The following is a 25382-nucleotide window of genomic DNA, read 5'->3' on the forward strand; positions in this document are numbered from 1 at the left end:
CCAATAAGGTGAAATTTAATGTAATCAAAGATATCAGGGGCTCTAGCCTCTATGTAAGTTCTAAAAATAGACCCTTTATTCTTATATTAAAAACATGGAAAATATTAAATATAAGAATTATATGTGGAATAGTATTCAGGGTAAATTTGAATAAAATAAAAATTTCTCTTAGGATAGGAATTAGAAATTATTTTCAGTCCTTAATCATAGATCATTATGATCTAATGATTGAAAATATTCTCAGGTAATAATTATTAACACACGTGTGTGTGTCAATAAACGATTAAACAAACTCCTAGTTTGCAACATTCTTTCCATATCACAAACAAACTATAACTATTTTGTCTAAAGGGTTTGGTTCATATAAATCTATTAGTAAAACATAACAAATACTATAATTACTGATTAAGCATAGTTTCAAGAATCCTATAAACATTCACTTTTTTTGAATTCAACCATATCATATTAAGGTTATCTAATAGAATGATCCTAAATAGACATATTATTGTTGCCCAAGCATTTCTAGAAAAAGTTAAATGATGACTATTTTTTTAGGTTTCTATTTTCGTAATATAAAATTTTCGATTTTAAATTACTACTGTATTAAAATCGAATAATAAAATCATATAGTTTAGTTTTTCCTCTAAATAATTTGAAGGGGGAGAATGAAAGAAAACAAATCAACAGTCATATAATCTATATTTAAAATTGGTAGGAAATGATAATATACGATCATATTTGAATATTAATTATAATACGCAGTACTTAAATAACTTTGTGTGGGAAGTCACTATTGTATGTAATAACATGATCCATCCCTTCTAAATCTAATCATATAATTTGTTGGGTAACTAATTGGGTTCACTCTTGTTAATTCTTGTCATTCAAAAAGGGACCAGATAGGAAATAATTAATCACAAATATTATATAGTTAAATAGCTGTGTGGATTACCATCATTTACCTAATTACTTTCCCTAACTAATCATTCTTTGATCCATTGATTGATCTAAATATTTGTCTAACATCCAGCTGCTTAGCATTATTGGTAAATCAATTAATCCCAATATATACAACTGTCATTTATGGGTTGGTTCAAATATTCTCCATAAATCTAAATTTCAATGTTTGCTTTGACTAAAGAGGTATGGTGACTGATTATCTAATGAATTTGAATAGGTAAATTGACGGTGATTTAGATAGAAGAATTGACTATAATAGGAAACGATTATTATTTAAGTTACCTTATTTCACTTAATTATATTGCGTGTGGTTACAACTATAATAGACTAAAGTTAATTTTTTATCATAATGATATGATCTACGATTTTAGTCTATACATAACTAGAGATGCCACTTCAACCGGAAATTCGAGGGGTTGAAATTCAAGGATTAACCCAAATGCATGACCCGATAATACTATAAGGTTATGATTAAAAATTTAGAGTCAGAAAAATCATAATCCAAATCAATATAAACATTGTAGCCCGCAATCTGATATAGTTGATAGTGTTTTAGTTAATTGTATATCATAAAGTAAAATATTACTATAGCCATTTTATGATTTTAGTTTGGATGTTTAACAATTTACAAGTCCTAAACATTAGTAGTATATTATAAATGGGGAGCATTGGGGTGCCGCTATAGTTAGAGTGACAATGTACCACCAATCTCGTGCTGCCACGTGGCACGCTATCCTGCAATATTAGGGGCGTACCCAGCAATATCATAGTACGCGTTTTAGATGGATTTCTACAGATTGCATGATAGTACTAAGTGGATTGCAGTGTAGATTGTTGAGTATTGCATTATTGTCTATAATGCAAAATAACCGTATACAAAAGCAATATGTCAATATATATACTGCAACTGAAACATTCTATGCATATACTGCAATACTCAACAATCTACACTGCAATTCACATATTACTATCATGCAATCTGTAAACGTCTACTAAATGAATATTGTTGGATACACCCCTAATATTGCCGGATAATGTGCCACATGGCAACACGAGATTAGTGATACGTTGTCACTTTAAGAAGGGTTGTCATCTTAATACAATCCTATTATAAATTGATCTATTTTTATCCTAGAGTGATAGTTCCATTAAATTTAATGGTAAAAGCATTGTTGATTTATTTTGTAACTTAAACACTGGACTAGTGTCTATTTTGATCCTAAACTAATAAGCATTTACGACTTTGTTTCCAAACACTGTAAATCAGTGCTTTTTTTTCTAAAAATTGAGAGGGTCGTTAAATTTGGACGGTCGTGCACAATGATTCTAACCCAGATATATCAACAGTGAACCGTAGCAGAACACAAGGGTATTGAAGCTCATCAATTCTCACGTCGGCGATGAATTTTAGAGGTGAAACTAGGGCCCGAGTTCGGGCAAACGAATACGTTTCTTGATAAAACTAATTAAACTCCGGAAAAACACAATGATAGGAGTTGATTTAATTAAACAAGAAAGGGGAAGAAGTGTGTAGAAAGGAAAGTACAAACACAGTGTAGACGATGCAAGACATATCGAGTGATAATAAAGGTGGAAGGGTCCCTCTTTTCTCAGCCCGCGAAAACACCGCGGGACTTGTTTCCTCAACACACACACACACACTCAACTATATATATCAACATTTATACATTATTTTCAAAATAAAAAAAGGTGTTCAATTTAGTGAATCGGAGTTTGTTAAGATGACATGTATTTTATTAGACACTGGTTTTGTTATTTTTAGTGAGGGTCTCCCCTCCGATTTATTTAACTATAATCCTAATTGTTCTTGTTTGTTTGCCAGTACTTTTATTATTGGACCTATCAAGAATTGGATTAATTACAAAACAAATGGTAGTAGAGTGAACTTTAAATAAATTAGATCTCTGTAAATTACTAATCACATTTTATAAAAAAATAGAGTAAAGTTCAAATTTGGTTATTAAACTCGAAAGAATATCACCACAAATCTCTATAAAATTATTAATCACATTTAAGTTGTTCTTAAATTTTTCTTTCTCATTTTTCCTATGAACCTCTTGAAAGTATAATTGATCGAAATTCATTAGTATTTTATGAATTAGATGTAACATTTGAAGTTTATATATAGGAGTACTTTTAATTTTTAATTTATACAAAAAACTAATGTGCATATATAGATAATAACTAAAAAATACACCTTGCATTTAAAAATAAAATTATTACTATAGTATAATTATATATTTTTGGATAACAACGTGTATATAATTTTTATATAGTAATAAAAATAACAATAGTGATTATTATCGTTATTTATAAATGTAATATATATACATCTAAAATTATAAAAATATATGCAATTAATATTGTTTTAAAATACTGTATGTAACTTTGAATGTTATATTTGAATTCAGAAAATATCAATGAATTATAATGGGAAAGAAATATATAAACATGTGATTACTAAATTTTCAGATACCACTTCCCAACTAAGAAAAAAAATAAGTTGTGTTGTAATGTAAGCGACAATATAAATTACCCTAGCAAAATTACCCCAACTAATCACATAATCATGAAACAATTTGAGAAGTAAATAGCAATAATTAGAGTTGATAATTATTGTATGAATTGAGAGAGAGGCCGGCAAGGTTGGTGTATGGGCATGTGGGTGGGGGCAGACATAAAATGGAACTGTGTGTGAAGAAATTAGGCCCACCAAACTAAAAAAATACACATTGGTCCAATCATAGTATAGTGAAAAGTAATTAGTTTTATAGTGGTGAAGATATTGGTGGTGGAAGTCTATCAATTCGATGTGACGGCGGGCCACGGCCGCTTTAGGGGCGGCGGGTCCCACCGGTGATTTTCGCAACTCCCAAATGATTGTGTGACAACAATGTACAATTCATATATACTCCCATATAGTAAGTAATACATGGATAATATGGTTATGTGATTATTAATATTTCATGAATTATAGGGTGATGGTGATAACATGAATTATCATAGCAAGAGAAGTCTAGGTCTTGATATTATGATTAGTATATACATGGTGGCGATTTTGGAATATAATTTTGGTGTGCAAATGGTATGTAGTGTGAAGTGATTGAATGAGGAGATATGATAAGTTTTTCAGAGTAAAATTGTAATTCAGCAATGTAATTTCAAAAAAAAAATCTTAAATCAGTGCACAATTTAGATACGATCTTTTAAAAGTGTGTAAATCGATAGTGTTCGCCGTTGGAGGGAAATTGGCCATTCTTGCATTCTGAAGATGCCACAAAGTATTTTGCACATCGAATGTGATCATGGCGTTTCTAGCAGACCTTAATGCAATTAACGGTCTGGCTTCACCCCTACATGACAAGCTAAAGTAACATAGACATCCATTTGCGTAATCGAGTATATCCCTACGTGCTAAAATGATGCACTAACATCCTATGCCCTAACGTAAATGACTCATTTTTTTTGTGCCATATCCCATTAAAGATGATAAATTTAGAATATTTCCGGCATGAGAATATCAATGTATATCCCTCCCCTAATAATCATAGATACCTTACCAAAATTCACGGTATATAAAAAATTCGATATTTTTTGGGCACAATATATTAGATACTTTATTTAAATGTCCAATGTATATACAAGACATTGAGTACAATTTGATTTTCACGTTCTGAACTAATATTGTTATTTCGACATTTGGCTATCCATATAAATTGAATGTATTGAATAATTGAAAAGTAAAGTTAAGTGTATAAGAGCCACATATGTCAAATCTAAGTTTCCCAAATGGATGATAGGTATCCTTTTTTTAACCTAACAACGTCAAGATGGAGAGTATCCAATTCAAAGCAAACAAAGTTTCAAGTGTCACCACTAGCAATCTAAAATAAATTATACAAAAATATCGATAATTTTGAATTTCATTATATAGCTTAGTATATATTCTATAAGTCCGACTGTCTCAATTATGTGGTATGCATGTTATTTGTACAAGAGTGAATTTGAATTATAATAGAGTTTGACTAAAAATTAATTATTACTCGATTTTATATTTCTTTTTTAGATATTTTATTATTTTAATTCTTTTTTAAACTTTTGTCAAAATAAACGCCAAAAATTAAATCACAACTTTGAAATTTTATTTTTAATGATGACATCTGAGACTGCACATTGTGTAAGTCATGTCACAATGCATGCGTCTGAATTTAGTTTGACTATGAAAAGATGTGAATCTGCATATTGATTTGAAAATTCATGGTTGCGGACGTCCACGCGGAATTCCCGCACGAATACGGAATTCCGCAAAGGAATTCGCAGTTCCGCGGCGTTCAGTGGAATTCCGTGCGGACGTCCGTCATTGCGTTGACATCCGCGGAATTCCGCTTTTTTCATTAAATATTTTTTTTCGGTTCCTATATATACATCCCGTTGAACTTCATTTCATTTGCACTCTCAAAATACATTTCTTTCGAATCAACAATGGAGCTCCACGACAGCGATTCCCCCACCTCGAGCGAGTCACCGGCGCCCCATTTTCTCATCGGCGGGAGTACGCCGATGTCCGCTGCGATGCCTCAAATGCCCCAGTCTCAAATGTGCCACCGGGAATGATGCCCGGGTACTACAACATGTACCCGCATTGGTATGAGATGATGCCCTAGATGCCGGGGATGATGCCCCAGATGCATGGGTAAGCCTGTCGCTGCGGGGGGAGTAGGCAGGGGGTCCCTCAATCGCTGGTGGACAACGTCCGGTGGGAACAGTTGAAGAGGCAACTCAGTCGATTTGACGGCATTTACAACAAGGCCCGCCTCCGTATTCACATTTTTCTCAATAAATTCATGACGACTATGGCTCATCTTCGTCATCTTTAGAATCAAGGAGATTGAAGTACGAGCTTATAGAACAGATCTTGTTCAAGTAAGGTAGTGTCTAGTATAGTATGTCATCTCTTTAAATATATGTCGCTCTTGTGTATCAATTCCGATGTGGGAACTTTATGCTAAAATTATATAATATATATAGTCTTATACATTGCACTATTGCATAAGGCCCATCTATTAAAAGTGGCCCGCTTCGAAAATTAAATTTCAGAGCACCATTATAAATTTATTTCAATAAGAGAAGCTAAATCCAGTCATATTCCATATATAGATTAATTTGAAAATTGTTATATGCCTCTATTACAAGAACATATTTCATCATTAAAAAAGGAACATATTTTAAACTATTAAAAAAACATTTTTCACTTTGTTTTGTTTAATATTTTTTATTTAATAGAACTATTCATTGGTAGAATTAATCCCGTTGTATTTTCAAACAAATAAAAAGGTAAAAAGAAAATGAGCAAAGAAGTTAATTTTTTTTCTTGTGATGAAGTGGCATATTTGTCTATATGGAATCCATTAATTGACTGGAAATTTCGAGAATTATTAGAAAACAAGCATGGACTGGGATGTTAATTAGTTTTGTGAAATCTGGTCAGCTGATAAAATCAGCTAATTCATTTATTACTTTGATAGTTCGTGATACAAAGCCCATGATATATTTTAATTACATTTATTTTTATGTTTTAATTTTGTACTCCTATGTTATTTTATTATGGGTGATGAAGAAGTCTTGTATTTAATGGGATATGACTTGGTTATTTTGAGGATTAAACGGATTTAAAATGTACTTAAATATTAGAAGATGCGCTAGAGGTATTTAATACCCCAGATTAATCAGATGTAATCTTAATCAAATGAAAATGGTTTTACTCTATTGTTTATTACCACATTAGTATTTAATAATAGTAGAAGGTTTTGTCTTCTTAGGCCATCCGCAACGCTGTCACTTATCCGTCCCTTAACCGTCCCTTAAATTACTATTCATGGGCCACATTGTACTTTTTTACTCCATCTCTTAAATAAGGGACGGAACCTGCAACCCTCTGACCCTTAGCCGTCCCTTAAATTACTATTCATTCAATTTAATTTTTTATTTACAACCAAATTCAATTAAAAAAATACTTCATTCAAATAAAATAAAATTACAACATAAAATAAAATTACAACTTAAAATTTAAAAAATAAAAAACACATAATTAAAATCCTAAAAAAATAAAAATGACATAATTTAAAATACAATTTTATAGAAAATAAAAAAAAACTACTCCGCCGGCGAATCATCCCCCGAAGGCGGTGTAGGTGCACTGAAACCGTGAGGAGGCGGAATGCCAAGTTGTGCTGCCATAAACGCAATTCCGTTAAGATAGGCTTGGTATTGGTGAGGCGTCATGCGGAAAGTGTCCGCCATTGTGGCGGTCATGTACATGGACATAAGGGAGTTCGAGGGTCCCCCCGAGCCCGAGCCCGCCTGGCTTGATTCGGCCCTGACCCTCCTCCCTCTAGCCGCCTTCGCCGAATTTCTCCCTTGCGGCCGACGGCACCCACGGGGGGACCCCCCGGCATCGTCTATCGTGCCCTCAACCTCCTGCGAGGCAAACTCTTGTGCGGCGCTGCCCGAACCGCCCTCACTAGACAAGTATTGGCCACCCGCCGTGAGCTTCGTGCGCTTCGAGGTCGAGCCCGAGCTGGACCTCACACCGCCGGCCCACCTTTCCTCGTCTTTGACGACATCCCAAACATCGACATATTTGAATTGTTTGCCGGTGTCGTCGAAGTAGACTCGCAAAGCCGACCTCAGAATGTCGGCTCCCGTGGCTCCGCTTTGGTAATGAGCCGCTTCATTATTGTAGATAGCGTATAATTTTTTGACCACTCTGTCGACTCGGTCAAAGTGAGCGCGGAGCATCTTATATGTGCGGCGGCCTCGGTGACCTTTTCCTAGGAGCACTTCCGGGGGTTGTTGATTCCCGACGATGGGATCGTACGAGACGTTGATCCAGACGTTGTAAATAAAAAGGGGAGAAGTAAGGGCAACGAGAGAGAGAGGCCGAGGTGGCCGGGTGACCGGGGATTCCGGTGGCTAGCGACTAAAAATTCAGTGAAAATGAAGATGAAATGTTTGAAAATAGTATACACTATTTTGTGAAGAAGATGCCACGTATGATTTTGCTTGTTTTTTAATACTAGTATTTTAAAGAGTAAACACATGTCACTATTTTATTGGTGGTGTAGCAAATAGGGTATGATGTGGGAGAGGTGATCCGCTCCGAATACACTAAGTGAATTTTCTTGTAAACATTTGTTGAGAACTTACTGTATTAACAGGGTTTTTATTTGTTGGTGGTCCCTGCAATTCATAGCAATAATTATTTACAAAAGGAAATTAAAATAAAATATTCCTAGCAAAAGTGATAATGTTTGATGATCATATCACACTTATGATAGGTGAAGCACTTCGTAATTTCGTAAAAAAGTTAATTCTTTTATTTCCCATCTTTTTTACACACGTGAGATTTGACAAGTCAAGCCGAGAACAATCCTCTACTACACTAGCAACTCAGACACCGAGACATTGTGATGCATCAAGAGCGCTATGGCTCATCGTCCAAACATGGTTTCCTATCTCCTTAGAAATCAAAGGTACAGAGATACGAGCCTATATAACAGATCATGTTCAAGTAAGGTCATGACTATTACTGTTTGCCATGTCTATAAGTATATGTCTTTTAATTGTAAGAATTTCGATGTGGGATTTTAATTTTATGCTAAAACTATACTTCGGACTTATTACATGACTTTGATATTGGTCATGGGCTTGTTGATTAATGGAAGAGAAAAACTAACACTTGCATAAGGCCCACTTCAAAAATTGAAATTCAAGAATTACTGCATTAATTAAAGTGTATTTAATTTTCTTGTAAAACATACTCCATTAAGTAGTAAATATGAAATCAAGATGATGGAGAACATATTTGTGTACAACTGCGCCTGTAACCGTTTTGGGGGTGTTAAATTAAACTCTTGCATTTTAAGATCGAATATTTACCACATATTTTTACTATAATTAACCTTTATTTTAATGAATGTTACAGTTTTCAATTTTTTTAATGTACTACAAGTTTTAGAAAATACTTAAATATCAACTATGAGAGATCATAAAATATATGATATCTTGAGGGGAGTATATATGAAAGAAACACTTAAATAACCAAAATCCATGTGCAACACAAACAATAAAATGTATCTTCACATTTTGATACTATACAAAGATTTTAATTAATTTAAATGTATGGGTTATCTTTAATTAATAATTAAATTTCTCGGGGTTGGTAAGATAAGATTAGTCCTTGAGCTCGTGCAGAGAGACTCAATCCCAAGATCTTGTCACATGACACAAACTAATTCATTATTACAATAATGATATAAGTCTAATGCGTGCGAATATTCGATAATTGAATCTAATTTATATAATATAAAGTTAATGTTTCAAAGATATATATTGAATCTCTCCCCATTTAATCATTTATCTAATCAATCTTGTTTGAATTTTTAAACAAATTGCATGTGGTGTGACAATTGAGTGACTCAAAATGTTGGGCTTTGAAGACTATGCATGTTTATGAATTGAAATGTGTGTGTGGCTACTCTTCAAATACCAATAGAGATGTTTGCCTCATTTTATATTTTTCTTGGATAAATTCATGGATTCACACTTCTACCCCTCCAAAATCGGAAAAATTGAGATTATCGTGACTATAACACATTCAAAAATCAACCAAATATAAATAAATCACCAACAGAAAAATGGGTCATGAGAAAATAAATTGGAGAGAAAATGGAATAGTGTTATGCATTATAGACATACAAATATTATGTTGCACACAATTATATTGGAGCATGGGCATTGTTCTCGTATATTATGTGTTAATTAGCATTATCCGTTTTATTTTATACATTTATTTTGATTTTGATATCTTGAATTTTAGTATTGACATCATCTACGAAAAATCCCATTCTTGATAAAGGCTAGCGAGAATGCGACATAGAATAGGTACATGTTTTTTTCTTTCTTTGGAATTGCAAATTCAGTATGATGAATTGAAACATGATAAAGCTTAATATAAATAAATTAGACAAACAAATCACAAATATGATGACAGACCCAATTCATGCCTTTTGAGATGAAATATAAAGCCATATATGATAGTACTAGCTCATTTGCATCCATTATATTTAAAAAAAATTATTTTTTTGATATATTTAATGAAAAATAACCTAATTTTATTGAATATTACTATTTACATTCAAGTAGCCCCACCTAACTTCGTGTATGTTAAATTAATTGTGAGCACTATTGTTTCACGAATCGAGCTTGCATTTAATTACTATTATTCAAACATATCTCGTTAGTTTAGATCAATAGTACTTTAAATTAAGGGTAGAAGAAGCATCTCACCTTGATATAATAATCTAATAATAGACTTTGAAACCTATGGTTGTTTTCCCAATTAATCTCACTTTGCATGACCAAGCTTTTGTCATCTTTAGGTCGCCAACCCAACAATATTCACAATAATCTCACTCCCCAATGCATTTCCACTAATTTATAATAATAAAACACATTAAGTATTATTTAACCTATCTAGGGTTTTTGTGCTATGTAAAATTACTAGTTAGACAGATAGTTGTAGCCATGAGTAGCTCCCAAATTCCAATCACAATAGTAAATTGAATAAAAATCTTTGGAATTTGGTCCAAAGGGTCAACCTAATCAGCCTCATTCTCCAGGCCTGATTTAATCCAGGTTAGCCTTGGAAAGATATTTTATAATTAGAGCAGGCATCGGGCGCCCTAAAGTCCGCCACATTAGCATTTTATCCTCCTACCTTTCCATCTGCAGTGGGACGCCCTATGCACCCTCTAAATGCGTTGCATTGTCTGCGATATCGTCCGCGTGACCCGCAATGGGGCGGACGATACCGCGGACGATGCGTGGTCAAAGCCCTATCGTCCGCGGACGATGGATGTGCCATCGTCCGCATGGCTAAGTGGCCAATTTTCTTGTGGTCACGTGCCATGTGGGCTGTTAAGACATCGAAGAATAAATTCAAGAAACATATGCATAAATTCAATTTGTCAAATTGGACAGCCAAACATATGTATACACTTACATTTCTTTTAATCTCTATTAGCTGGACCACCTCAATTCTTTCTCATCTTTGAATTTAAGAAAAGTTTGGTACGTTGCCTAACCCTATCTTCCAATTCTACCTCTGGCTTTTATGTCAGCTCATGATCTAAACGGGTCGCACATACATCCTATTATTACACCCTGAAGAGGAATCTACTTCAACCTATATGACCTGATGCACTACTACATATCAAATATATAGAAATTATACATGGAAATTGTTGAGTACAAACCCATCCCACTTTAGGAGTCTGTTGCAGTCGATAGTCCGAACATAAATGACGAACATGTACAATTAGTTATAGTACCACGTGTTATAGCAAAATTGAGAACTCTCTGATACGAATAATTCATGATACAAATAACTCATTATTTCACAATAGAGGAGTGTGTGTGGGGAGGGTAAGGGTAAACAAAATCATTAGGTAGGTGCATGCTTCAAAGTTAAGTAACGAAATTTGAAATAAATATAGGCATTTAAATCAAGAATTTCAAATAATAGAATATTGGCGTTTAAATAATTCCTTATGGGATCATGGTTTTTTTTACCCTAACGAATTTTACCTTGGTTAAAGGTAAGTACTTTTTTAGGTTATGTAACAAACCTATCAAATTATGCATTGATAATGGTGACTTGAGAAAAAGTATAAATCACGATTAATTACAATTTGTAATTTGCACCTCTTTCTCTATCATAGGTGTCTTGAGAATTCTTGGAAGTGTGATTAGCTATGCATATATACCTCAAACTTTAGTGTGTAAAGAACCCTTTATCTTGATAATGTAATTGATCATGATAAAATGTGTTATTACATTTATTGAGATTAATTTCAACTCTCACCTAAATCAAAGAAAATATGGGCAGACAAATAGTCAATGAGCCTTTGATCCATATGTGTGTGTGTAATTTGAGAGAGAGGGAGGGGAATGGCATGTGGACTTGTGGAGTATAAACCCTAGAGATGGAAGCTTGGAAATGTGGAGCCTAATTACAAAATACTAGTCCCTCCCTCCCAAGATATTATACTCATTTCTTTTGGCACAAGAATTTAGTAGGTGTTGTTTAGTGGTGAAGTGAGATTGATAATAAAGTAAATTTTAACCATAAATAGAAATGACTCAAGTATGTTGAGGCAACCCAAAGTGGTATACGAGTATAATATCTTGGGACGGAGAGAGTACTACTATTACTAATATAAATGACACCCAATTCGATGTGCCTCATGTAAAAATCATGGATTAAATATGCCCGGTCAATGGTTTTGACCAAAGAATAAATGTGACGAGACATTTAATTTTGTGAAATTAAATGATATAACGTCGATCTACATTTTACGTAGATAAATGTAGTATATTCACTTTCTCAAATCCGATTTCCGGTGAGTGAGAAATAGTGGATTAAAGTTGGGCATAATTAGCTTTTAATTAAAGCTTGGAGCATGTGCTTAGGGAATAATTAACTAGTGTTAATTATCCCACATTGGAAGATTAATACATCTTTAATGTGTTTAAATTAAGTGACTTTATGTTACTTAATAATTATAGTGGATCAAGATGGGTGAAAAAGCCCACACGCGCGCACACGCGCGCGCCGCCCGCCCCGCCCGAGCCCGAGCCCGTGCTCGTGCTCATGGGCGTGGGCGCGGGCCGAGTGCCGGGCCCGATCCCGATCTCGATCTCGATCTCGGGCTTGGGCTTGGACTTGATCTTGGACTTGGATCTTGGATCTTGGTCTTTGGGTGGTCTTTGGGCTTGGCCCAAACTATTCTTTTTGGACCACCGCCGAGTCAGCAATCCAAGTGGCTTGACACGTCGTCAAGCGAGGCACAGTCACGGGTGCCACGTGAGAAATCCACACGCTCCACACACGGATGGCACACTCCTGCCACACGCCTGTAACCGACGTCGGTTACGAATTGGCCATGATGAGCCTTCAATGGCTGGTTGACCCTGCATGGTGGCTTGGCCTATAAATAGGCTAGCCATACCACTGCATTAGGACACAACACATACAAGCATTCTCTGCATAAGCTCTCTCCCTCTATCTGCATTGTCTTTCTGTCGAAGCTCTGCTCTCTCCTCCATCCAGTTCGCCGGAGCTCTAGTGATTGCGGTGCTGCATCAATAGAGACGTAGCCGTTTTACCTTTGGGGACGACACGCCAAACCGAAGAGCACTACCGGGGCGTATCTCGTCTTGCGGGAAGAGGCCTCCTCGACTCGGCTAAACTTAGTTCACGGTTCTTTGTTTCGAATTCTTACGTTGTAATTTCATTTAGTTCTGTTTCTCCTTTTCTTTCTTTTGGGTTGTATTACGCCCGGTTTTGTTATCTCTTGTAATCACCAGAAACCAACACCTCAAGCATGCATATTTTACACACACAGACATATATAGGTATATACACATATGTAATTAATACTATTGGTTATTTCTACCAACATGATAAGACATACATTTGGAATTACACATAGGTGTACCAAAAAAATTAATTTCTCTTGCATTTACTAATTTAATGTGCTCAAGCATCTATACCCGCGGGTTTATGATGTTTCTCTTTGGAGAAAATTAAATAGACTTTATTTAAAAATCGAGTTAGTCCCAATGCATATATAACTATATAATTTGGTGTCAGCGTTGGGGCAATTCCAATCAAGAGTAGTACTACTAAATATTAATAGTACTCCTATTATATAGTAAGTAATGTTTTCTTTTCCTAAAATTCCCACAATTGATGCACAATTTTTTTTATTTTAATCAACTGCTATCTTCTGCTTTGTGTCAATTACTGAGATTTTGGAGCAGTAACTACCCATACATAAATACTCTGTGTACCCCCCAAAAATTAATATGATTAGATATTAATGTCATATTTTATAATCACAAGCTGCAATTATGTAAGTCATCAACATTATTCTTCCAACTATTTACGGTTTATGATGAAAGGATAATAAAGCTCATTTTGTTTAATTCAAGGACTTGTGAGTTGTGATATTCTTTTTGGTGCTGTGATTTTGAGTTATGGAGTATATTTTTATAACTAGATTGAAATTCCTAATCCTAGCCATTTATGTTTTAGGAAAAATAGGCTATATACCAACTTGCTAAAGCCAAAAAAAATCGATTTTCTTGAACAAACATAAAGAGCACACACAACGAAATTATCCTATACTAATGAATGCATAATTGCTTGTGTATTTATGTATTTAATTTGTCTATTCACATAGTTTTTGTATGTGTTTATAAGGGTGATTAAAATTTGTAAATTATATGCCAAAATAAGTTTTTCTTAGATTAAGTTCTAAAGCTTACATGTAAAACATCATTTGGATTAATTATAAAATATGTTATGAAGCGTGAATCCTTCTCTCCGTCCTTTTGCAACTCTCTTGATAATTAAAAAAATTAATATATTTAATTTTGAGTTATGTGTCAATTTTTTCTCAACTTTATTTAATTGGCCAAAATAAAAGGTTCATTATTATGATATTGATGGTAAAAATAACTGCACTAGAAAATCGACCTTCATAATTCGAATCCTAGTTTGTATGAAACTTTCCAAAAAAATATTTTTTCCCACCATCTTCAAACTTGGATTCATAGAAAACCAATATCCCTTATAAATAAAACATTTATCATATTAATAGCTTAAAACCCTAGTAGGTTGATGCATGTAGGGGTAAAACTTAATTCAACAGTTGACTCGTGTGAACGTATAATTACAAGGATAGTGTAGGCTACAGTTTATAGAAAAAAAGTAAAGTCTATAAACCTAAATCACACCACTAGGTTTGCTACGAGAATATAAAATATTAATTGCAGCTCATTATTACTACATTTTACCGTTCTTCTCATTATTACTACATTTTACCGTTCTTACAACTCAATTTAATATATATTATATATATATGGTGTCTTTATAGAAAGAAATAAAACGATTTCGCCCACATGGGATTAGGATGGTGAAATTTTGAAAATATTGTATGTATGCTATTAGGACTTTTATTGCTAGTATATAATCACATATCTACACAGGGTCTCGAATTGATCGACTTCACTGTCCGGACATGATAATTGAAAATTTCTATTGATTCACTCTTTGATTTGTCGCTGATCTTACAATGTGATAGTTACGTCCAAAGTCTCATTTTTCCTTCGTCTAACATTCATTGCTTGCGACGACTACCTCTTGCTTCAAATTTCAGCAAAGAGTTTATTCATCGTGTTTGACCCTACAAGTTTTATTTTTTAGACTGGTCTCTAGTTGCATATATACCCTAACTATATAAGAAGGTTAAATAAATCCCTTGTCTTAGTATAAAAATGATGGACGGTTAAAATTTACCGCTTGATCCAGACCTAAAATAGATAGATAAAAAGAAAAAAAGAATGGTAAAAAAGAAAATAAGAGCTTGTTAATATGTAAAAGTTTCAAAAATAGAGTTGATTACTGGATTGGTCAGTTACCAGATAATCTCTAACTGAATTCGAATCGGTTAGTTATGAAGTAATCGACAACTTAAACTTTTGATATGTGTTCGATTCTGATTGGTCCGTAGGCAAGGCAGCGGATGCAGTTCAACCTGCATCTCCGCTCGCTCGCATCACGTCGCCAGTCCGGTGCACTTTCTTGCATCTTCGCGGATGGTCTTAAAGATGACTCAAGTGTGAGTGGCACAATTCGTGTGCTTGACATCCAAATTAATTGAGAAAATCTAGCCTGGTTATTTGGTGCAATAATAGAATAATAATGTTATCTTTAAATTGAAGAATGGCAGGAAAAAATATCATAATGGTGAATTATTAGAAAAAAATATAAAGAGTGTATGGGTCCCACGCCATCCCTGTCGGCAAAGGGGAAACGAACCACTTCTCATTTACATCTAACCCGGCACCAATACACACACTCCCCTCCACTGTGTGTCTTTCTCTACTTTATACTATTACTCCATATATTGTTATGAATTCATTTTCTAAATTTTGAATATTTGATATGTTGTTGTATTCTCTTGGACACATATACACATATAACCATTGAATTTGTACTTGAATTGAATAAGTTTTATTTTATAATTGTTGTGTAGTGGAGCATCATGAAATTATTCGAACTTAGATGAATTTTCTAACTTATATTCATGTTTGAATGATTGATTATTTGATATTACTAGTATGTATTACACCTATATATAGATATATTTCATACTCCATCATCCACTAAAAGTAGTTATATATCTCATTTATTTTATTAATTTTGCATTAAATCTTGTGTTATTTACTATAAAACATATTTTACGCACTCGAATGGAGTATATTTTTTTTTCAGTAAATCATTCCACAAGGTGAATCGCAAGTTGATGATACAGTGCTACCAGACTCAAACAAACCCGTTGAGTTGGCTCTCTTGTATATACTATGTAAGCTTAGATGAGCCTTTTCGAACATATATAAGCTTAATCACAAGATAATACCATCATATCCAAACGAACTCGTTCAACTTACTTACTTACTTAAAAGTCTCTGTCCCACTATACAAATTACTCCATAATTTTCCTACACACTAGATCAAATCGAACCAAGTTTATCAAATAAAGATTAAATAACCCAAGAAGAATCTCATAATACTCCATCACTATCTCGAGGAGATTAATAAGTAAATCTATCCAATCTAACAAAATGAATCAATGAATCTTAATACAACAAAAAGCAATAAATGTATTGTTTTGTCTGGGGACCATAGTAGTGGTAAGTGGGCCGCACAGCCACCGTTGACACGTCTCCATCACTCCTTTACGTACAAATTGAAATTGAAATTGAAATTGAAATTGAAATTGAAATTGAAATTGAAATTGAAATTGCAAACTCTCTCTCTCTAAAATCATCAATTCTTATCCTTGCCTTTTTCATATCCTTTCAATGGGATGGATTCCAATGGGATGATGTGACGAGGGTCTGCACCCTACCTATGCATGCATTTAACCAATTTCTACTTTCTCATCCTTTTTTGCTTTCATTCCAAAATATCCATTTCATCATACTCCATCCGTCCCGCACTACTCGCACTTATTTCCTTTTTGGACGTCTCAAGTTACTTGCACTTTTTCCATTTTTAGTAAAAAGTTTCACCTACAGCCGTCATTTTTGACTTTCCTATACATTCATTCCTTAATCTCCGAGCCGAAAAGGAAATGAGCGAGTAGCCCGGGACGGAGGGAGTACATCTCTTTATTGCTTAATCCCCTTGGCACACCTACTTAAATTAGTTTATAGTGGGTAATTAGAGCATCTCCAATAGCACTGGACGTCAAATAGCCATCAAATAGCCTTCACACTGCCACATCATCAGCACTACAATTCTCCTGCCACATCAGCTTGCCACATCAACTGGACATCAAATAGCCCTCACATAGCCTTCACACTACCTATCCACATCACTAATAACAATTATATAATTTAATTTACACTCGTATCAACATACGAAATTTAATTTACGAGACAAATACGGGAAATTCGAATAATACTATTAAAATTTAGAAAGTACATTAATTTTAAAAAAAAGTACAATAATTTAAAAAAAGTACAAAAATTAAAAAGTACAATTAAAAAAGTACAATATTTCTATATGGAAACATAAAACATTCAAGGATGTCTCTATAAAAGAGAGACAACCTAGAATGATTTTTGTCCCACATCGAATGTGAAACATAAAACATTCAAAGATGTCTCTATAAAAGAGAGACAACCTAGAATGATTTTTGTCCCACATCGAATGTGAAATATAAAACATTCAATGATGTCTCTATAAAAGAGAGACAACCTAGAATGATTTTTGTCCCACATCGAATGTGAAACATAAAACATTCAAGGATGTCTCTATAAAAGAGAGACAACCTAGAATGATTTTTGTCCCACATCGAATGTGAAACATAAAACATTCAAGGATGTCTCTATAAAAGAGAGACTACCTAGAGTGGTTTTTGTCCCACATCGAATGTGGAACATAAAACATTCAAGGATGTCTCTATAAAAGAGAGACTACCTAGAGTGGTTTTTGTCCCACATCGAATGTGGAACATAAAACATTCAAGGATGTCTCTATAAAAGAGAGACAACCTAGAATGGTTTCATAATTCGCAAGCCCATTAAATATATATGGGCTATTACGAATTTCTTGTATAAATTTATTTGTAAAAATTGTTTTTAAATATTAAAAATAATTTTTATAAATAAATAGTATTTTTATTATTTTTTTTAAATTCGAATTTTTAAAATTCGAATTAAAAAAAAAATTTAAATCCGACGCCGGTTTGGCGCCGATCCGGGACGCACAATGGCGCCCGTGAGGATCGGCGTCAGCGCGGGAATCGGCATGGCGACGCCGATTTTGACGCCGATTTCGCCGACGCTGGTTCCAATGGTTCGGCGTCAAACCGGCGTCGGCGAAAAATCGGCGTCGCGGTAGTGACGCCGGTTATTGGAGATGCTCTTAGGTTTTCGGTAGCATGTTTTTTTAGCATTAGCAATGGGGCGCACTATGACGCCCTACGTCAGCAGTTTAATCCTCCTACCTCCCCACCTGCAGTGGGACACCCTAAGGTGCGCCCTATGGCGCGCCACATCATATTTTATTGTTTTGTTTAATTAATTTAACTATTTTCAAATAACAAGTAACGAGTAAATAAAAAACGGTCTAAATAACAAACGGCGAAGTTTTAATAAAAAAAAGTTACATCATTGAACTAAAAAAAAAAACTAAGTCGGACCAATTTCCAACTTCCGACGCAGCTCATCGAGTAACGCCCGGAGATATTCGACTTCGTCGGGGTCGGTACACTTCTTGAGGGCCCTGTGCGTCTGCAACATCGTCCTTGCCATCGACGCTGTTGCTAACGACTCAAACGCGGTGGCCGTCTGGGTCGGGAGCTCTACCGGGACCAGAGCTTGGGTTGCAGCGGTCGACGATGAGGTCGCGGTCGCCTTCCCCTTGGCCTTCGCAGCCTTGACACCGGGAGGACACCGAAAGGACACCGGAAGGACACCGGTGTGCCGGAACTCCCTTCATCCACGTACGTCCGGTTGAGGTCAACCGGGTGACTGCCGTTGCCGCTCTCGTGTAGTCACCAACTTCGGTGACCTTCGTCCTCTTCGGCGCACCAGTGTGCAGAATTCCACCTTGGAACTTCTGCTTCTCCCTCAAGAGCGCCCAGATTGCCTCGTGCTTGAAATCGCCGAACATCGACCGGTACGACAACATCGCTTTAGTGCGCACGTCGCTCGCGCTCTCGCCGCTCACCTGTGACCGCGTGAACTTCTCGAACTCCGCCGCGTACAAGTTCACTTGCTTGTTGACTTGATCTCAGTGCTTGCGGAGTTGCTCACGCTTGCGCTTGTACGCGGTCGGCGGCTTGACCGAATTGTAGAGGTTCGCGATGCGTTCCCAGTACGCGATCTATCGCTGGTTGTTCGCGAATATCGGATATTCCGATATATCTACCCAACACCGAGCCAAAGTGAGAGTTTCGTCGTCGTTGTAGTTCGTACGGCCGGGGGCGTACTCATCCCAATCACCGGGAGGCGGCAACTTCTGCGCCCGCTGCCGGTTCAGCTTCTTTCTGGCTGGGGCGGAAGCGGTCGCGGCGGGGTCGGGATCGGCCGCTGCGGTTGGGCGGTGCGGAGACGGCTTCATGTTAGACAACCCATACGATTCCGTACTGAAATCGGGATCGTAATGGGTGTTGGTGTCGAACGAACGATAATCTCCGGGTTCTGTACCCGGCCAATGCACCCCTGCGTTAAACGTAGGACTATTGGGGCTTCAATCCATTTCGTAGTAATTATGTAAATGTAAGTTTCGAAAATGAAATCGCGTGAAATGAAATGTTACAAATGAATGATATTTATAAAATAACGAAACCGCGTGCCATCGTCCGCGGTCGATCGTCCGCGACCTCCACAATGGGGCGGACAATGGCCATCGTCCGCACTATCCCCCGCGACAGAAGTATAGGGCGCGACTATCGTCTGCGCCCTATGGCGCGCACCCGCAATGGGTGCGGACGATGGATGGCGCGGACGATGCGCACCATCGGGCGTGCCATCGTCCGCCCATTGCGGATGCTCTTAGTGGATATACTCTTTCAAGTGATGTGTAATAAAATCATAGTATTTGAATTACAATATGTACATAGGGATTGTAGTCTAAGATAAACTCAAATCATCTCACTTAAAATGACTCGTTTTCAAAAATAGAAACGTTAATCATGAGAGTTGAGAGTGACGAAAAAAACATAAAGTAGACAAACAAGCACATAAAAATTAATAAATGGAAAATGAACGAATAAATACAAAAAATTTGCCTCCATGATTGGCATTCATTTAGTCGGAATATGCATTCGCAATAGATTAGTGATTAAAGGACTCAAAATGATTTTCATACCTCACCAACATATGTATTAATTCACGTATATATGTGTATATATGTGAATTAATGTAACAATTCTTTCTAGAAAGCTAAAAGCTCTAAAAACACTTCATTGAACGTATAAATTCCTCACATTAGTGGTAAAATTCATTAACTCTATATTGAAAATAAGAAATTAAATACTCCCTCCATCCCACATTAGGAGTCACTATCTTCTCTATATTATTCTCTATCTTACTTTACCATTTCTCCGCTTTAAGTATTTATTATCATTTTTATAAAACGAATGCAGAAAAGTCTAAGTAACTCCTAATATGGGACATATGGAGTATTATGATTAGATCTTTAAATTGATATACAAATATAAAAATAGATTTAAATTGAATTTTAGTTTTATAGGGATTATACTCACAGGATTCTCTAATTACTAAGACCTATCTAGCCGACAACATGGTGAGATCGTCAACCCTCACAACAAACATACTACTGGTATGCTCCTTACAAACAAGAATGTTTAGAAAAATAAAAATCAAGAATAATGTAGCAAGAAAAAACAGATGTTTCTAGTTTTGTTAAGATCTAGAAAAATCCATTTTTTCTTGCTACAATAGATACACATAACACATGCCTTTAGACTAAGTTTATCAGCAACCAACTAACTCAACCCAACCAGCCACCTTTTCAATATTTAATTCATTTCTATCTCTTCCACATCATCTTCCACATCATCAATATCCATCCAACCCAACCACCCACATTTTCATGGTTTATCAATGACCACCCAACCACACTATATATATTTATTTTTATATTATTTTTTAATAATATTATTAATATATGAAATACTTATTATTGTAAATTTATAGAAAAACGTAATAAATGACAAACTAAAAATTATAAAAACAAACTAATAAAAATATAAATTACAATAATTGAAATATGAAATTCAAAATACATAATTGGTGCCCATACATAAGACGAAAACTAGACATTCAATTGTAATTGCCGAATTTTGCCCATATATGCTCAACCAAATCGTCTCGCAGAGCTTTGTGAGCTTCTCTATTTTGAAGTTGGGCTTTGTTTTTCATGTAAGAAGCTAGACTCGCAATCCTATTCGTAGAATATATGAAATCATTATTCGCATCTCCATCTTCATTCTCACGACTACTTTGTCCAAGTCGATCTTGAATAAATTCTGCCGGATCACAATAGTTCGAATATGTGCTTCTTTCGTCTTCCACTATCATATTGTGCAAGATTATGCAAGCAATCATTATTTTCCCCATAATATCACGATCCCAAATAAGACATGGACATTTGATAAAAGCAAATGAGCTTGCAAAACACCAAAAACTCGTTCAACATCTTTTCGAGCAGACTCTTGATGTCGAGCAAACAACTTGTGCCTCATCGTTTGTGGACCTAGTATAGATTTGACAAATGCCGCCCATTGAGGATATATGTCATCAGTGAGATAATATCCCATATTTTTTTCATGGCCATTTACTATGTAGTTGACCTTCGGTGCTCGACCTTCCAAAATATCATCAAAAATAAGAGATTGATCAAGCACGTTAATATCATTTCTCGAACCTGGAGTTCCAAAAAAAGCATGCCATATCCACAGATCTTGAGATGCTACTGCTTCAAAGATGATTGTCGAACTCCCGCTTCTTCCGGCATGTTGTCCAGCCCATGAAGTGAGACTATTCTTCCATTCCCAATGCATGCAGTCAATACTACCCAACATTCTTGAAAACCCACGTTGTTCTCCAATATGCAGAAGTCTTGTCAAGTCTTCTTCGTTGGGCTTTCGCAAGTACTCATCGCCGAAGTCAGAAATTACACCTTCAACGAACTTGATGAGAGATTTGCGAATGAGTTGTGCGCTCATTCTCAAATATTCGTCGTGAAAGTCGGCCGCTGCCCCGTAGGCCAACATCCTCATCGCTGCTGTACATTTCTGAATTGCAGACATACCAAGTCGACCAGTAGCATCACGCTTTTGCACAAAAAGTTGTCGGTGTCGATGAGCTTATTCATTATTTTTTCGAACAAAGGTTTTCGCATGCGATACCTTGTTCGAAAAAAATCTGGAGGATAGATTGGATCTTCAGTAAAGTACTGCTCGAAAATAGTATGATGACCCTCTTCGCGTTTCCTTTCAATGTATCTCCTTTTAGCTCTAGCCGTCTGGGTTGTAGGTTGTGAAGGCAAGGTTGTTGGCCAAATAGCTATATCCTCGATTAGTTGATCGAGTTGCTGATTTTGTTCAACAATTTTTTCTTCCCATTCATTGTCTTCAAGAAGATTGAAAGCTTCAAAATTAGAACTTGATGACATTTTTTAGGGAGAGTTGGCTCAATAATTGTGCAAGGATTTGTGTGTAATTTTCTTGAAGCATATAGGTAAATATATAGAAGCAATTTGTTGAGCATAGGATGCCACTACTATCATTTGTGATCATATGGGATATCCTTGGATTCCACCACCACTTGTGATAGAAAATGACTTGTCATGTAGTCATATTTGATTTTCGTGATCACATGGGTTGTCATTGTATTCCACCACCACTTGTGATAGAAATGACTTGTCATGTAGTCATACTTTGATTTTCGTGATCACATGGGTTGTCATTGGATTCCACCACCACTTGTGATAGAAATGACTTGTCATGTAGTCATACTTTGATTTTCGTGATCACATGGGTTGTCATTGGATTCCACCACTACTTGTGATAGAAATGACTTGTCATGTAGTCATACTTTGATTTTCGTGATCACATGGGTTGTCATTTATTCATGCTTTGATTGAATGGCTTATCACATAAACTAGAAGTTACATAAGCAACAGAAATTAAAGATTACACACTAAGCAACGGAAATTGAAGATTACATACTAAGCGCAGAAGTTGAAAGTTACATACTAAGAAACATACATTTAAAACAGATAAACTATGATCACTTCCCAAACAATTCTGCTATTAGATTGCGTTTCAGATCTTCTTCTTCTGGAGTTAAGTCCCTCCTAGCCATCAGCGGAGTAAGGATAGCTGCCTTGATGTTCCGTTCCTGAATATCACTAGCTGCCTTGAGCTTCCGTTCCTGAATATCACATTCCCTTTCACGTGTGACTCTCATTTCACGCAGTGCTGCAGTGAAATCATTAGGGATTGTATACGATGGCGTTGCAACTTCTTTGCCTTTTCTTTTAGCCTTACCCTTAGCTTGATCTCTTCCGGTAGGACGTTGCAATGTTGAAGAACGACTCTCAGGAGTGGAGTCGATTTGAGGTCCTCCTTCCTCACTAGTCCTCGACCTTTTTGAGCTCCCACGACTTTCTTCAAGACTATCTTCATCTGGCTGGAAACGCGTTGAACCGGTGCTATTCAATTTCAATTCCCACTTGGGATTGTATCTCATCACCTCCTCAAACACCTTATGGTGAGTAAATTTTCTCTTACCATACAGTTGTTGAGCGGTTTTCTCAATGTCATCATTAGACTGGCCACTCGTAGCTCGATCATGTGCTTTTTTGTATGCACCAACCCACTTTGTGACATTTGTGTTGAGTCGTTTGTAGCGTTGTCTCAATGACTCCGAACTTCTTTGTTGGCCCATTCCCGGATTTTCTTTTCTTGTTTCCTCATATTGATCAAGAACATTTTGCCATAGATGGGCATTAGTTTGGTTGGTGCCAACAACTGCATCCCTACTCACGAAACACCAAGCAGACATTAATGCCATATCTTCTTGCTCACTCCAATCATGTGGAGTGTTTGAAGCACTCAAGTTGGTTGGTGATATGTTTTGGCTTGAATGTTGGTTTTGAAATGAACTTTGGAATTGATCAGAATTTGGAAAATCATCAAAACTAGGAATATAATCTTGAGAATGATTAAAATTTTGGGAAGGGTTGTAGTTTTGGGACGGATAGAAATTTGGGGAATTGGAGAATATATTATTCTCATCATCCTCCATAGTTAGCAACAAAGTAAACTAAAAAATATGAAATTTTATCAAACAAGAAGGATTATAGGAGGAGAAAAGATGATATTTTTTTTATGCAAAACTATACCAAATGTGGTCTCTATTTATAGAGGAAGAAAAATTATGAATTTTGATATATTTTTTATAATTTTATAATATTTTATATTAAAGATATATTAATTTAAAAAAATATATATATCAACCAATGAGATTGTGCCATTTGGCACAATCTCATTGGATGATGGAATTGAGACCAGGCGGTTGGTGTTTGGGTGTTGGGCGACCGCGGTTGGCATCTGGGAGGGAGATTGATTTCAATTTAATTTTTTTTTTAATGTGGGGTGAGGTGGAGGTCGACCAACCCCACCCGATAAACATAGTCTTAGAGATGTACTTACTGAACATTTTAACGGACATAAGTGACTCAACTACTGAACACCAATTCCAGACCCCAAACCAAACTAGATCTGGCCACGAACTAGTAGCCACTACCTTGATCCCACCAAATCATAGAGGAATATTGGATTACACTTCTAAATTACACCATAAATCTTGATTTTGATTTTAATAGGAATATTATTTTTTAGGAAAATTATGTGGAGTACATTTCTACGTCGAAATAATTGAGCAATGACCTTTTTGCAATTACTAGCTCTCAGTATAAAGTTAACCAATATCTAAATGCTGAAACCATTAACTTTTAATAGTTACATCTTAAAAATTCGATTTTTAGCCACAAAAAGAGTAGGACTACATGGCAAGTGAAAATTGAAGTGACGATTCAAATATTTAATTCTTGTTTCCCCCTAAATTAATACGCAACGTTTTGACATTGAAATATGACTTCAAATTTAATAAGTACAATACAATAGCTTATAACCTAGTAAAATAATTACTTCATCCGTTCTACA

The 25382-nt window shown here is 35.6% G+C and overlaps 2 protein-coding genes across 2 annotated transcripts; both read right to left on the minus strand.

Moving 5' to 3' along the window:
- Positions 1-21755: 21755 nt before the first annotated feature.
- Positions 21756-22430, minus strand: LOC121754874. The gene has a single exon (XM_042150166.1). It carries the CDS (start codon positions 22428-22430, stop codon positions 21756-21758), a length of 675 nt encoding a protein of 224 aa, XP_042006100.1.
- Positions 22431-23442: 1012 nt separating this feature from the next.
- LOC121754875 (glutathione S-transferase T2-like) lies at positions 23443-24228 on the minus strand. Its single transcript, XM_042150167.1, has one exon. The coding sequence runs from the start codon at positions 24226-24228 to the stop codon at positions 23443-23445; it is 786 nt and encodes a 261-aa protein (XP_042006101.1).
- Between the last annotated feature and the right edge of the window lie 1154 nt (positions 24229-25382).

This window comes from Salvia splendens, chromosome 11, assembly GCF_004379255.2.
Source record: "Salvia splendens isolate huo1 chromosome 11, SspV2, whole genome shotgun sequence".
NCBI classification, from domain to species: Eukaryota; Viridiplantae; Streptophyta; class Magnoliopsida; order Lamiales; family Lamiaceae; genus Salvia; species Salvia splendens.

Bases quoted from the DNA above. Each gene is read 5' to 3' on its own strand.
- LOC121754874 (XM_042150166.1), bottom strand. From the start codon at position 22,430: ATGAGGATGTTGGCCTACGGGGCAGCGGCCGACTTTCACGACGAATAT.
- LOC121754875 (XM_042150167.1), bottom strand. From the start codon at position 24,228: ATGGCATTAATGTCTGCTTGGTGTTTCGTGAGTAGGGATGCAGTTGTT.